Genomic DNA, 15737 nt, shown 5'->3' on the forward strand with positions numbered 1-15737 from the left:
TTCAGTTCTTCATCCACCAGGACCTGCAGTTCTTGCCACTTTATACGTCACTGTTCTCAGTCTGTATCCTTGGTTCCCTGAGTTTGGTTGCTGCTGACCTTCAGGATAAGCCAAGGAAGGGCTCTTAGGGTGCGTAGGAACAGGCAGTCTGGATCCCATGCCTGTGTGCTGTAAAGAAGTGCTGACTCCTGGTACCTCACATTTGTTCTGGCTGCTGTTTAAAACGGGCAGAAATGGGGAAAGAGTGTCTTTTAAGGAAGTCAGATGTCCCTTGGAAGAACACCTCAGGCTGGTTATTTATTTATTTGTTTGTTTGTTTGTTTGCCTATGTACTACCTTGGAATAATGGCCAAATTTCAAGAGAATAAAAACCGGACTGTTGAGGACTAGTGCTCAGCTATAGCACAGAACATTTCTCTGGGAAGGAGAAGTAGCTCTTTGGAGATGACAGCTGTTCTTACCCCCCTTCTCACTGCAAGAACCAAGAGGTTGCCCCCTGCACAAAGGCATGAGATGCAGCTATTAACTGTGGCTTGCAGTGTGTGGGGAGCCTGTCAGCTTCCCGTGAGGTATGAAGGCAATGCTTCAGAAATGCTGGGTAGAACACCATCCTCCAGGATCCTCAGAGGTCCTGCAAGGAGGCTTGGAGCTGTGATTTGCCCTTGGCTACTGGATGCTGAGCCTTCAGCACGTGGGGCTATCCAGCTTCTTCCTTCTTCCCTCTCTTTCTCCTCTTTGCTCTATATGGGTGCATTCAGGTATGTTTTTTTTTTTTTTTTCCCCTTGAACATCCTCCCTTGGTTAAGCTGGTCCAGGTAGGCTTCTGGCATAGCCAGGTGGAGCTGAATTCACTGTACTCAGCTGCTGGCTATGGCTTCCCAGTCAAGCTCCCAGCATTCACACAGAAGTGCAGCATAGGCAGGGGGATGTGATGTTCAGTGTCTCTGACTCCAGCACCAGCTGCAGACAGGTGCTTGGACCACTTCAGGAACTGAGATGTACTTGAAGGAGAATGTGGCACGCTTTTGTCCTGGGGTCTCTTGTGCATGAGGGACAGGGCTCTCTTGAACAGTACTGGAAAATGTCAGGCTTAGCACCATTGCTGCTAGGTAGCATCAGCAGGGAATGTTTTGCTGTTTCCAACCAGCACTTTAGCACTCTGCACAGCTGAAGTAAAGCACCCCTGTGCTCACAGCAGTGATGTCCCTGTCTTGATAACAAGGGTGGTCAGGCTTCAGCTACGCTGAACTGTTTCCTAAAATATGCTCAGGTTGCACAGTGTAGTGTGGCCGTGAGCAGAAGTGAATAGGCAGGTCACCTCAAAGCTTGGCAAAAGGACATTTTGTTCAGATGCAGAACGTTGCTCAGACAACAGTTGGTCTCTGCTAGGAAACTCCTGACTTCTTTTGTAAGTTTTGTACAGAAGTGGGAAATTTTAGAGAGCTCTTCCATCTTGTTCTCTTGCCAAATTTCTTTGCAATTTTACATCTGGATTTACTGAGTTTAGTAATTTCATCTCTTTGATCATCATGTGGTTTTTTTCTTTTTTTTTTCCAGTTTTGGGTGAGAAATGAAGTCTGTATTATTTCTGAATATTTTAAATTAAAAAAAATCATACCGTTAGCACAGTTTTCCCTTCAAGGTTTCATGCTATCAGCAGACAGCTGATAGATACTGCTGTTACAAAAAAGGGTACAGACAAGAGCCAGGCTAACAGCAGACTGGCCATGAGCTGAAGGAGAGCTGTGCTGTTCTGGCTATTCATAAGATTTTTAATGTCAGATGTAAGTATAATATCTACTTGTGTGGTATTTTTCGAAAATAATAGATGGAGGAAAGAGGAATCTACAGGTAGATTCCTGCCTGTTTATTTATTTAATGTAATGCCTGCTTGCCTTGAAACTGGATGGAAGAGGTTTATGTTGGAATTTGAAGAATGGGAACAAAACTTCTTTTCTTGGTCTCCAGCAAATGTGTGGATCCTACAGGCTTTGAATAGACTCAGATACAATTTCCACCCACTGGTTTGGAAATCACTGCTATTTCAAGCTCAAGAGTGACCTGGCCTGACTAAATGGCTGGCCCTGCTTTGAGACACTTTTGAATCTCTCAGCTTCCCACACCATCACACTCTTATAAGGGTTCCTTCCAACCTGAATTACCCAAAGAGCCTGATGTCCAGCCTTTTGCTGTTCGTTCCAGATTTTATCATGTGTCTTATGCATCACTGCAGTGGAAAACGTGAAAATCAAACTTAGAATGAGTTGAAGAGCTGGTGGGGGTGAAAGGCCTTTCTCTGTCTATGCAGCATGGCATGAGTCTAAGCAGCTCTTTCGGAGCAGCTGGTGGATTTTGAGAAGACTGCCATAGTTTCTGGTTCCCATTTGATGGGCGAGAGGTTGAATGAAACAACCTACAAAAGACACTGCAGGATGAAATTAAGGACTTATGGAGCTGGTCCACTTCTAGAAATAAAGCCAGTTTCAAAACTCCTCTCCGTAGCGACTCCTTAATCACAGAAGCACAGAATCACAGAATCACCAAGGTTGGAAAAGACTTTCCAGATCATCCAGTCCAACCATCTGCCTACCACCAACAGTACTCACTAAACCATGTTAAGAATTTCACGGCAGCAGAATTTGCTGAACTGAAGAGAATAATTAACCTGAACTGAGGAAAGCTCTTACCTGAAGAGAGTAGCATGACATGTAGGGGAATGGTTTCAGTCCTGCTCCTGTCCTTGAAAATAAAATTGACTAACGTGAACCACAGAGAAGCAGGAGTTCAAACAAACCACGTACGGAGAAAAATCCAAATGACAGGTATTACTTCACACAGGCTAGAAGCTAAGGTGGGATTTTTTTTTTTTTTTTCCTAGCTGTGAAGAGGGAATGACATGACTTGCCTCTTTAAAGGAGGCGTGGGGAAAGATTTATGCTGCAGACATTCGTGGAGTTCTTTGGGATCTCAGAGGTGGAAGCAGCTCTTGGATGTCAGGGTTAAGGAACACTGAATTGGGTGGTATATCCATATATATGTTGGAAGTGGGATGATGCCCTTCCGAAATGGATGGTGCTGAAGGGAGCCGTGCTGAGAAACTGAACAGTGCTTTTAATTGAGAGTATTTGAACAATTGTAAGGGTTTGTCTAAGTAGGTAAAATACACGATTAAATAAGGGCAAAACTAAGGTAGGCAACTAATTGTCATCAAATTAAGTAGCTGAGGAGTGCTTTTCAAATTAGTAACTTGTGAGGCTCTATGCCGATGGAAAATTTTTCTTGAAGCCAAAAATCTCACATCCATGTATTCATTCAGGCAAGCAGTTGCTGTCTGGCTCTTGTCATTGTAAAGATGAGTCTGAAAATATGACCCCCAAATACACTTCTGACATGAAATCACAGGGCAGAACTGAGCATGGGTGGAGATCATAGAATCACAGAATGGCCTGGGTTGAAAAGGACCACAGTGATCATCTAGTTTCAACCCTCCTGCTTTATGCAGAGTTGCCAACTACCAGACCAGGCTGCCCAGTTTGACCCAGTTTGGGTCATATAAATAGTGGGATTCCCTTCTTGTTTTCTGAAACGGTTTTCTTGTTGGGATGTTTTAATGCTCATGACATACCTGGGTGTCTTCAGCCTTGGTGATGTTCTAGCAGTCAAATGGTGTTTACCCAGCTGAACCAGTCTTTCCAACAGAAAAGAAAAATAATGACAGAAACTAAAATATTTCACAAAAACCTGTCATCTCTTTTTTTCCATGCTGGCAGTCCTCTGCTGGAGTCATTCACAAGAGTGAGGACGTGCCAGGCCTCGAGCATTGCTAGGCTGTGGGTGTCATTCTACTTGCTGGGCTGCAGAATCTATTTATCTTCATCCAGCAGCCTATAAGTGCTTCAGACCAGCAGAGGTACATCTGGAAAGCAAATATAAAAAAAAAAAAAAAGAAGAAAATCTTTTAGAAAACAAAGAGCATATGTGAATGTCCAGCTTTCAGAGTGTGATGAGTCAGGATTTTGTGGGTTATAATGATTTTGCTCTACTTTAACTTTGCAACAAGCCACAAAATACTACAAAGTTTGTGACTTTCCCTGGGGGTTGGAGATTCATGATCCTGGAGGTCCCTTCCAACCCTGACCATTCTGTGATTCTGTGATTCTGTGATTCTGGGTGGAAATTAAGTGTACCTGGAGCTACAGGGTCATTGGCTGTTGTTCTGTAATCAGTTTACAGCACACAGATGAAACACAGAAAAATTCTGAGCTGCTGTCAGAATCCCAAGAGATTCATACAAACAGAAATCTGGGGCAGAGAAGTCACAAAGCAAAAACATACGAATTTCATACTGGGCCCTGTGGTATTTTCTGCATTATTAGATTGTCTGCTCTTAATATGGTCTGCTCTGACCTTGCTTTTTGTAAAAGATTGTTCAGACAGAAGGAGGTGGCAGGAAGGGGGTCAGCTGTATCTTGTGGTCTCTTTTTGGTATTTAGTGATTGCCTTCACAAGACTGAGTCTCTTCATCTGATACAGACAGTCTATTCATATGATACAGACAGCTTTACAAAAGGAATACAACATTTATGAAATACCTTGAGATAGGTCCTCTGAAAGTGTAAAAAATAAAAAATAAAAAAATTGCAGATGTTGTTCTTACAATGTGCACAAGACATCTCAAATGTCTGGAGCAGTCAATTCGATGGATTAAAAATACCTGCTAACATAGATGTAAACCTCATGCACATTCACAGTGAGCCATCCATCATATTTCTGCTTCACATTACACAGCAGGTTGCATCTTCTTCTGTACTGAGATGCCTCAGTGGAAGCAAGAGAGCCACTGTAACACTGTACATCCTCCCTCCACTGGCTGAAATTGTCACTATTGTTGATGAAATTATCTAGTTCCTTCCGGAACCATGAAAAGCAACGTGTTTCAGTAATATCTTGTGACAACAAGTGTCATAAAATGATTGTGAGCTTGGTTTTAAACTGCTAAACACCTCGCCAATGAGACAGGCTGAGAGAGCTGGGGCTGTGCAGCCTGGAGAAGAGAAGGCTGCGAGGTGACACCAATATCTAAAGCAGAGCTACAGGAAAGAAGGGAACAGACTCTTCAGCAGGGTCTGTGGTGACAGAACAAGGGGAAATGGCTGCAAGCTCAAAGAGGGCAGATTTAGGTTGGATATAAAGAAAAAATCTTCTACAGTGAGGGTGGTGAGGCATTGGAAGAGGTTGCCCAGTGATGTGTTTGACGCCCCATCCCTGGAGACTTTCAAGGCAAGGCTGGATCAGGCCCTGGGCAACACGATGGAGCTGTGGTGTCCCTGTGCACTGCAGGGGAGTTGGACTAGATGGCCTTCAGAGGGTCCTTCCAACTCTAACGGCTCTATGATTCCGTGATTCTCTTCCATCAGCATTGAATGTGTTATGTGCTGTTTTAACTGGATGCTCCTTTTCAGCTTCTATTCCGCTCTATGTGTAGAATGATAGAAGCTGATGACAAAGAGTGATGTGGTCATTTCCTTGTGCAGTGGTAGAGATGATTCATGAGATGTAGGGAAGGGAGAAATTATAAGAAGGGCTTTGCATGAACTCATGGCAAAATCTGGAAAGGAGAAAATGAGGAAATCCCTCTGAAAGAGGAGAAAGACAATAGAGATGCTGCTCTGGGAGAGAGGATGCCCACATTGTTGGGTGTGGGGCATGAGTCAGAAGGATGAGCCTATGATGCTGTTGATAAGAAATGGCCAGTGAAAAGCTCCTGAAAATATGTTAGGAAATTTCTGTACTCTTCAGAAAGTAAAACTTTATTTTAGTTTGTTTCAGTTGTTGCAGAGCAGTGCTTACACAGAGCCAAGGACATTTCAGCTTCCCATGCTGTCCTGCCAGCAAAGCCTGGGGGGCAGAAGGAGCTGGGAAGGAGCAGAGCTGGGACAAGTGGCTCCACCTGGCCAAAGGCACAGTCTGTGCCATATGGCATCGTGCAGGACTATAAAAGTGGCAGTGGTGATGGCTGGTGTGTGTGTGCTTCTAGGAGACTGGTTGGGCATCAGTCAGTGGGTCAGCATCGTGCACCTCTCGTTTTGTATATTCTGTTATTATTACTATAAATTGTAATCCTTCCTTTTCTGTCCTGTTATACTGCCCTTATTTGAACCCATGAGTTTTATCTTGTTTTCTGATTCTCTCCGTGGCTGTGTGATGCTGAGCTGCCTGCTGGGTTGGTAATTAGATGGTGGGAAAGAACCTGTGCAGGTTTTGTGAAAAGACCTTTGGTGAGGGTGGTGCCAGGCCAGTGCTAACAAAGGCAAGTGTGAAACGGAGCAAGTAGTTGTTCCTGTATGAACCGAACAGTGTTTGTACTGAGAGAGGAAAGAGCCTTAGAGAAATGGGCAACTGTGTACAGAGATGCAAATCGCATCAAAAGCAGAGATCAGCTGTCACCACTGCTGTCCTCTCACTGTTCCTTCAAACACTTGTCATTTGCCTGGTGAGTCTAAAAACTGGAAAGCCACTGCAGATCACCGAAACGTATGTCTGTGTGTTTTTAGACAGCCTTTCTCATCATTTTTGCTTGGAGACTCCTGCTTACAAACCAGTAGGAAGGGCTCTGCTGGCCTACCTGCCTCAGCCAGATGGATGGTGCTTTTATTGACCTGTGAAGGGCTTGGTTAAAAAAACATCTCATGCTCTCAGGCCTTTGCTTTCTGCCCCAAAAGCCTTCTAAAAGAAGTTCAGGGATGGTGAGTGTGAGACACAGGCGCACAGTTTGCTTTGTGAGGCGGTGGTGTTGCTGCGGGCATCACGCTGGGAGGCAGGGATGCCCCTGTGCAGGTTACAGAGGGGCCAGGTCTGACTGCACAGCTCTCCTACGCCTTTACGGGCCGTAGGAAGCTCTGAAGTAGGGATAACATTCCCTCCTGAGGAAGACAAGCACTGGGACTGTGAGCACCCTGTGTCTCTGGGCCGTGCAGCAGGTGCTGAGGCCTGGCAAGCTCTGGACCCTGGCGGCCATCCTCATGGCTCAGCCAACCCTGCCCCAGGCTGCCTCCCCTGGGCAGTCCCTGCTTCACCCCTCGGCAGCCCAGCCAGGAGGATGGCCATGCACTGGAGCTCCAGAGAGGTGGCTGGTTCCCGTGCTCATCACTGCTTGATATATGGTGATTTTTGGCTAGCCCTGCAGAACCAGGTGTTCTCAGTTGGTCCCTTCCAGCCGAACTGTTCCAAGATAGCATCTTTCTGAAACAGTACTCATTTTTGTCAGAAGTGACTGCTTCTTGCTGTCGCTCATTTTGCTCTCGGCAGTCTCAGGGGCTGGGGACAGCTCACAACACGCATCCGAAATCAAGTCGGTCAGCCCTGCGTACTCACATCCAGGCACAATGCGAGCTAGTCAGGCCTGGGTTTTGTTTAATTTGCCAGCTCTGCTTAAAAAAATAACAAAAATAGCAACCGACACAACAGAAGGAGGAAGGATTCCAGCCACAAGTGTGCCGGCTGCTTTCTGTGCTGCTGTTTCACAGGGTTTTGTTGCTCACTGTGGGCAGCCCCCGAGGAGGGTGCGTGTGTGATTTACTGGTCTGCGAATGCCACGTCTTTAACACTGCAGTGCCCATTTCCTGCTGAAATAATTTCTACAAAGAGAGGCTCCTATTACAGCAAAAGGAGCATGGGCGTCGTGATTTATTATTATTTATAGTCCTGGGGCCTTGTTTATGCACGATGGGTTAGGTGCTCAGGATAGGAATGCCATTATGCAAATGACATTGAATGTCCTTACCGAGCCTAAATAATTTTTGTATTGGACGATTAAACCTCATCTGTTATTGATATGGGCTGCAGTCGGGCTATTAAAGAGTCCCAACAGTACTTACTCCCAGTAATGGGAAAATTGAGAGGAAGAGGCTAAACAATTGCCTCAACTGCGCGGTGATTGTCTGCTAGGAGCGGAACATAACGAAGCCCCCGAATGGAAATCGTGTTTACTACTTAGGGATAAATAAAAAGAGAGAGCGCGCAATAAATTATGCCTTGTGATTTGAATCAGCGTGGCGGAGAATTTCCCTACTTCCAATTTATTTGAATTTTTTTTTTTTTTTTTTTTTTCGAGGGGGTGAACGTGGAGCTGGGAGCCGCATCCCTGCGCTGTGCTGGGGGAGGGCCGGCAGGGGCAGCTCTGCAGGAACGTGGGAGCCGCGCGTCCTTGCGCCTTCCCTCTGACACAGCTGTGCGTTCACGTTTTGATCAGTGTTGATAGCTTATGAATTCCAAAATTGACAAAATTTACAGAAAAAATGAGGATAATCCATCTTCCTTAGCGGACTGTCAGGAGCTGGCTATACTTCATAATCTTCAATTACAGATGCTATTTTCAGACATTTGCATGCAGATATTAGAAGAAAATGAAAATGAGAAACAAAGAGCAAATGGAAATGTGGCTATTTATATGTATAAAGGAAAATAAAAAAAAAAAACAAAAACACACAGGTAAATTCTAGGCGTTTAGATTGGATTTGGGAATCCCTTTGGAAAATCTGAGGATGGCTGCATCTGTTCACGGATTTGACCGTGGAAAAGTAACACGTAGTGCAGAGTTCCCCACATGCAGATAATCTGAAGATTTAGGTCAAAAGGCAGTCAATTATTCCGACGTACGAGGAGAGATGTGTCCGTGGCGGGGTGAGCTCATTTCCCCTATTTTTAGAAGAACCTCTGGGGGTTTACACAATCCTAATTGGATTTGGGTTAAAAGAAGCACGGCTGTTAATTTTTTAAAAAAACATGTATGTTTTGTGAAAGAGAGTTTTAGAAATGTTCTGTTTGCACAAAGGAAACGAGGCTGTGTCACCGAAATAAAATTTTCATGCCCTTTAAGGGAGTAGAAGCCAAACACTGCCAAAACCAAAGAGAAATCAGAGCTCGGCTGCAATTAGCCATGTAGGTGGGTGTTACTGCAAAGCAGAATCAGCTCCTGTGGTGCTGGTGGGTAGGGCAGGAAATGTCTGCATTACAGCACGGAGGGGTGGCTGGTGGGGTGGCAGTGATGGGGCTGTTGCTCGGATGCCCTTCTAGTTCAGGTCTAGGAGGAGGGCTTCAGAGTTAATTTTCCATTCCCATAGCATTTGAGGGGGGACAGCTCTCGTGGCCAAGTGTGGCACCAAGATCCTGGAAGCCTGGGGAGATTAATTACAGTTGCTTTGGATTGAGCTCCCTGAGCCATATCTAATGTTACAAATCTTTTCTCTTTGTGAGGCTGACGTTGGGGCTTCTCTGCAGAGCCTTCTGGGTGTTGACCAGTTCTGCCTTTCTGTATTAATTTTGGATGTGCTGGGAAGGGGTGACTTGCATCTGTTAAGTGTGAGCCCGCTGCTGCACTTGGGGCTTAGCAGAGCTTTGGTGGCCACAGCCGGGGCCAAGCAGCCCAACAGACAGCACTGTGCCTTAACTCCAGATCTCAGGTCAGGAAAAGCACTGTGTCAGCCGTGAAGGCTCTCGTGATGGCCATCTCCCTGCCAGCTGGTTTGCCTGGGGAGAGGAGGGCGGTGCATGCGGGCAGTGCAGAAGCAAAGCCAAATCCTGCAGCCCGGAGCTGGAGCTGCACCAGGTCCAAGCCACTGCCTTGTCAGGCTGGGGTTCTGTTTGCTGCTGCATGCCAAGCAACCCCACTGGTCTGTTTGTAGGTGGTCACACAAGTAGCAGAAAGGCACAAGGCATGCTGCTTTATGCCCACTTGTGTTTTTGCAGGTGCAATTTGGGAGACTGAGCAGAAGAAGAAAGCACTGCTGCTGTGCTAGCCCAGCCCCTGGCACAGCAGAGCTGTTCCCTCTGTGGGTTTCCCATGTATGCCCTGCAGTGAGCTCTGCCCCACCACTATATGCCCATCTTTGCTAATTTAGAATAAGCTTCTGGGTATACCTGAAAGCGAAAACTGCCGTTTGTTTAGGGTATGCTGACCTGGTAAATTTCACTCAGGCATCTTGCTACAAGAAGTGCAGAGTTAAATCAGTGATGGGGTATCTCACCACTTAACCGTAGTGCCACAGGAGGTGCCTTCTGACACTGCTCATATTATTTGAGAACAGTACCAAGTGCTCCTGCATCTCTTCACCCACTGTGCACACATCACCTCCACCACCCCACAGGTATCTCCTATGCCAAAGCATATCTCCTGCAGGTAGAGTAAGATGTGAGGGCTCCCGTGAGATGCTGTGGTTTAAGAGACTCTGTCATTTTGTGTCTGAAGCAATCTCTCTTTGTATGCAGCTGAGAAACCAAGGGCAGCGGAGGTGATACGGGTCCTGTGTTTTTCTGCTAAAAGCTACTAAAAGTTGGTAATTTCTTCCTCCTCCTCACCTATTCACACCTTCATGGGCTGCTGACAAGATGTGGTGTGTGGAGTGTGGAGGGTTCTCTTTCCACTCTTGCAGTGCGTGAGGCACAGTTCCTGTGCAGGGACACCTAGCTCGTGCTCCAGCTGTTTTTCCAGGCCACGGTGATTTTTGGAAAGTAGCCGCTGGCACAGCCATTCCTAAATATGTTGGACTACGTCAGTTTCCCCTTCCATAAAACGAACGGGAGAGTACTCGGAGAGAGATTTCAAATGACACCTCCCAGGAATCTGGGTGTCACAGAGTCTTCCCAGCACCACTTGAGCAGAGGCACCAGCAAATGGCACTGGTCCTGGTGCAGAGGTGACTGTGGAGGAAATATTTGGAAATAAAGCCTTTGAAACAAAGATGGATGTGAAACTTCAGCATCCATCTGCACTCCGCAAGGACAAGGGAAGGGAGGTGCAGTGTGTGCACTCCTGCATGTGGCAGTGCACCCCTGTGTATGCTGAGCTCCCCTCTCTCCTCTGCCCCAGCCCCTCTGCTGGTTCCCTGTCCTCCCGAGCTGAGAGCACAGGGCAGAACGTGCACATGAGTCTTGCCTGTCCTTTTGGTTTGTCCTCGGTCTCTTCTTTTATATTTCCTCGTTTCACATGTCTGTGTTTTCTCTCCTCCATGCTATGGCAGTGGTGCTCCATGCTGATGAGACAGTACGTGGTACAACCGCAGGCAGTCATTTTTCAGGTAATTTCCAGGATACTGAACACCTGACTCTTGCTTTTTCATCAACCAAGCAGGCCAGGGTTCCTGCTTCACAGCAACAGGTCCCATGGTCATGCTGACTCCATGTGGCAAGCAGAGGTGGAGGAGCCAAGTTCTTAGACCCCTGTGCTGCAGCACTGATCCCTCCGGGCTGCTTGTTGCCCTGTGTGTGTACTGACATGCACCACGGGAGGGGATCTCTCTGCAGGATGCTTAGCACAGGGCTCAGCATCGCAGCCTGTCAGCGGTCACCTTCTGCAGCAGGATGCTTCCTTCTCTTCCCAAAGCTGCCTGCACTGCTGCTGCATCGGCCTAGTGCTGGTCCCAGCCACGTCCCAGCTGCTGTGATGACAGGGGCAGTTTAGGGACTGGCTTCTGCCCTGCAACATGTGGCTGCAAGGAGGTGGTGTTGGGTCCAGAGCAGCTGGGACTCAGCCCACATCTACTGCTGGTGAGTGCCTTGTGTGCAGTTACTGTGGTGACCCTTCTGTGGTTTGTTGCCCTCCTGTGGCTTGTCAGCCTGGCTGTGGAGTGGGCAGCAGCTACTGCCTCTGAGGAGGGATGCAGATGTGGTTTTGCCATGAGAACAGGGAAGATCCCTGAAAATTCCATTATTTGCACCCCCACAGCAGCAGGTGCAGGCTGGACCCCATCTCTGGAGCTCATCAGGCTCCTTCTCCCTGTGCAAGGTGACACGAAGGAGCAGAGGTGTGCCATTGTCCCTTCTCCCAGCAGAGTGTGCTATACCCTTCTAGCTATTTGCTTCTGCTGCTGTAACAGGTGAAATCCCTCTGAGCTTGATAAAAGCAAGTTCACTGATCTGGTGTTGTCAGATCACTGCAGTTAAAATTTGAGACCTACTCCTGTTACTTTCCTCCTAGATTAGTTACTAGCAACTCAAAACCAAAGGAAGCTGTGATGCTTTGACATTTGCAGCACGCCTGAGGCTCCCGTGGCAGGGACTTTGCAGGCATAGGCTTGTGATGCCTCAGCTGGGTGTGTGCAAGCAGCAGCAGGCCCTGCAGCACCTTTTGGCTGTGACGGGGTTAAACACGAGGTGTCTCTGCAAGACTGCAGCTGTGCTTTCATTCGTCCGGTCTCTTTTCAGATCAGGGCTTTGGGATGCCAGATACGGATATGCAGGGGGATGTTAGGACTGCAGACACAGAGATGTGTGGAGCAGTGTGAAGGCTGGCAGCTCCACGCAAAGCAGAGGCTGAAGGGCAGGACAGAGACCATGCAGCCTGCTGTGGCCCTGCAGGAAGCAGGAGGGCTGCCAGAGAGAAGACCGGATGGGGCTTCTGTGATGATTGCTCTGGGTAGGATGCAGGACCAGAAGAAGCAGCTTTGTCTGGTTGAGCCTGCAGAATGGCTGGAAGCATCCCTGCAGAGGAGTGCTACACCAGAAACTGTGCACCAGAGGGTCAGAGGTATCAGAAGCACTGCTGAAGCAGAGATGTGGACAGTGCACATCTCTGAGGAACCAGTGTCAGAGACTGGGTTCATGAAGGCAAGGGAAACGTGAGGGTGAGGAGAAGTTTGGATGATGAATAAGCTGTAAGGGCTGAGGAAACAGAACAAAATCTAATGCAACTGGGGAATGCAGAAGATGATGATAAGTCTTTGATGATTAGTTCTTGTTGAGAAGTCTTTCAAAGAATCATAGAACTGTTTGAGTTGGAAGAGAACCTAAAAGGTCATCTAGTCCAACTCCACTGCAGTGAACGGGGACACCGTGCACAGAGCCTCATCCAGCCTGACCATGAATGTCTCCAGGCATGGGGCTTCATCCACCTCTCTGGGCAACCTGTTCCAGTGCCTCACCATCCTGATTGTAAAAAACTTCTTCCTCATATCCAGTCTGAATCTTCCCTCTTTTCATTTGAAACCTTTTCCACTGCATCTGTCACAGCAGATCCTGCTAGGGGGTCTGCCCTTCCTTTCTTAAAGGCCCCTTTTAGATACTGACAGGCTGCTCTCAGGTCTCCCAGAGCATCTGCTTCTCCATGCTGCTCAGCCTCAGCTCTCAGCCTGTCCTTGTAACGGAGGTGTTCCATTGCTGGGATCATTTCTGTGTCCTTCCTCTGGACCTGCTCCCACAGGCCCATATTGCTTTGATGCAAAGTTCCTTGCAGCACTGATCCATGCACAGGGTGAAGAGAGTGGGTGGCCAGCAGCTGTTCCTTCTGGCAAAAGGTATTTGGCACGCTCATCTGGAAGAGGTTTGTATGGGAGATCTCTCGAGGTGATGTGGGCACTTGTGCCTCACACAGATTGCAGCCTCAAATGAAACGTGTTACTGTCAGTATGAACCTGCTAATCATAAACTATAAATTCGCTTCACCTTGAGTAATAGCTGAGTAACAGAGATGCAAACAGGTACACACCTGACCCAGAGCACTCAGCTTGTGGCAAATCTCAGGTTGTGTGGTGGACATCTCTGGCACTTCAAAGAAACCTGCGAGGACACAGGCAGAGTTACTCAAGAAATGTTTTGTTTACTTAAATAAAAAATATTAAAGTTAATATTTTGATGTGATAGCCCAAAAAATCACTGCAGGCTTAAGTAATTACTCATTACTTCATCTGCAGTGGTATAGTGGGAATCCACCTTGGAGTTTTTATTAATTTTGTCTGTTCCTGTTGCCTGTTGTTCACTTGAAGTCCTAATCCTCTGACTGTTGTGGACTTATCTCACAAATAAAGGATTAAAACTAGTGAAAATAGCAATAGGGAAGGGAGGACGTCGAAAAGAAATGTCTTTGTTTTGTGTGAGTGATCCTGCAGTAAGAAACCATGAGAAACACTAATGAGGATGAGCTTTCTGCCATGTACATGGGAGCCTTTCTGGGTGTGTGGATTGGCCTCAGTGCTGTAGATGATCATAGCTACATGGACACCAACAGGATTAGAGGACAGGAGGAGTCTGTTTTCTGAGGACCTGTGCTCAGTTAGTGAAACTTTGGCTGTTGTGTTAAGGAATTCCCATGAAATGAGAGCATCCTTACAATGGTCAGGTTATTCATTCTTAAATCTTGTGGCTTTTGAAACACTTAATTTCAAATCCATTCATTAATCAAACGCTCCTATTTAAGTGCACTCTACTTCTTATGAAATAACGAGAAAATGAAGCATGCCTAAGAGAAGCTGGGAAACAGGGCGTTCTGGTTCCCACCTACTTGCCAGTGTGTTAATTCACCACTGAATTAAGGAGAGTTCAACTTCATAGATGTGAATGGTTTTCTCTGAATCTTACACTTGTACCTAACAGGGCAGGTGCGCTTTGCTCTACAAAACTTCCTTTTTATGGAAAGCTTTGTGCCACAAGGATGAGTTTAGCTTTCATTTTATCAGGAAAGCCCCTTTTGGTGTTTTCCAAGAACATCGATGATAAGCACAGACCCATTTATTATTCTGACTGCTTAACACAACAGTATACACCACCCCTGTATTTACTGCCTTTAAAACTGGTCAATCTGACCGAACAAGAGCTTTTAAGGGTTCCTGCATGGCAACTAGTATTCATTGTCATGCAGGCAAAAACTGTTGAATAGTGCATTTATTGTGACTAAAATGTCTTTTGATTCTTCTTCCAGGCAACTGAATACTCAGCCATGGCATCATTAGCTGGAGGACTGGATGACATGAAGGCCAATATAACCAGCCCTACTTCTGCAGATTTAGGAGCAAGTGTTCCCGGACCACAGTCATATCCTATTGTAACAGGTAAGCAATTCTGCATACACCAATAAGTGCTGTGAAGGATGGGGTAGGAGCATCACCCTACCCTATGTGCACAGTGGAGTAGGGTGATGCTCTTCCTGAAGGAGTGATGTCAGATGTGAAATCATTCCTTCCAGTCTCTTTGTAACTGTGTGATTTTGTAGCAGCTCTGGTGAAAGTACAGCTTGTATACATCATTAGTGTTCTCTCTGAGCCAACTGATGAAGCATACCTTTTGACCATAAGGTATATGCCCCTTCACCCAAACCTGCATTCTAGACACCACCATATAACAGAAAAGCAGAATGCTTGACTGTGCTTTTGGGATTGGTTGTTTGTTTTCCTGTTGGCATCTGGCATTTTTGACTACATGATATTGTTATGACACTTTGAGCTAGCTTGAGTTTTGAATGCTTTTGACTTCTACAAAGGTTTTCGACCACTTTGGGCCAAACAAAGGTTTTGGACCACTTAACAGAACTGTACCTGTGCACTAAGACTGAGTAATTAAATGTAAAGTGATGGTTTCTTCTGGGATTGTCTGCATTTCTTCAGCAGGTGAAGAGTAGGAGTTAAGGAACAGCTGGGATTTGGTAAATGATCACATGGCTATGTGGGACTAACTACACTGTGTGGAAGGAGATATTCCAAATGAAAGAAAACTGTCTAGAAAAGGAATTATAGAAAAAAAAAATTAAGGATCTGTGGTTCCTGTGTATGTTCCCCTGTCTGTTACTTTTTTTTGGTTTAAGTACCTCTCGTGCTTGTCTTATTACTCCTGCTGCCCCATCTGTGTGAAACTATGCAGAAAAACATATAATGAGACTGAACTGACCCAGAATGACCCAGAATTCTTCCAGCCCCCTGTCCCCAACTGAAGAAACTCCCCAAGCAAATACTTTTAGGCCAGGTAAGCCCTCT

The 15737-nt window shown here is 46.4% G+C and overlaps 1 protein-coding gene across 3 annotated transcripts in view; it reads left to right on the top strand.

The window, feature by feature from the left end:
- The window catches only part of PAX5 (paired box 5), a 111509-nt gene that overhangs the window by 45882 nt on the left and 49890 nt on the right, over positions 1-15737 (top strand). For all 3 annotated transcript variants that reach the window (XM_031609545.2, XM_031609546.2, XM_090132189.1), the window contains exon 7: positions 14690-14819. In XM_031609545.2, coding sequence (XP_031465405.1) covers positions 14690-14819 — 130 coding nt within the window. The remainder of the gene's footprint in view (positions 1-14689; positions 14820-15737) is intronic.

Source organism: Phasianus colchicus, chromosome Z (genome assembly GCF_987193195.1).
Source record: "Phasianus colchicus chromosome Z, bPhaCol1.hap1.1, whole genome shotgun sequence".
Lineage (NCBI taxonomy): Eukaryota > Metazoa > Chordata > Aves > Galliformes > Phasianidae > Phasianus > Phasianus colchicus.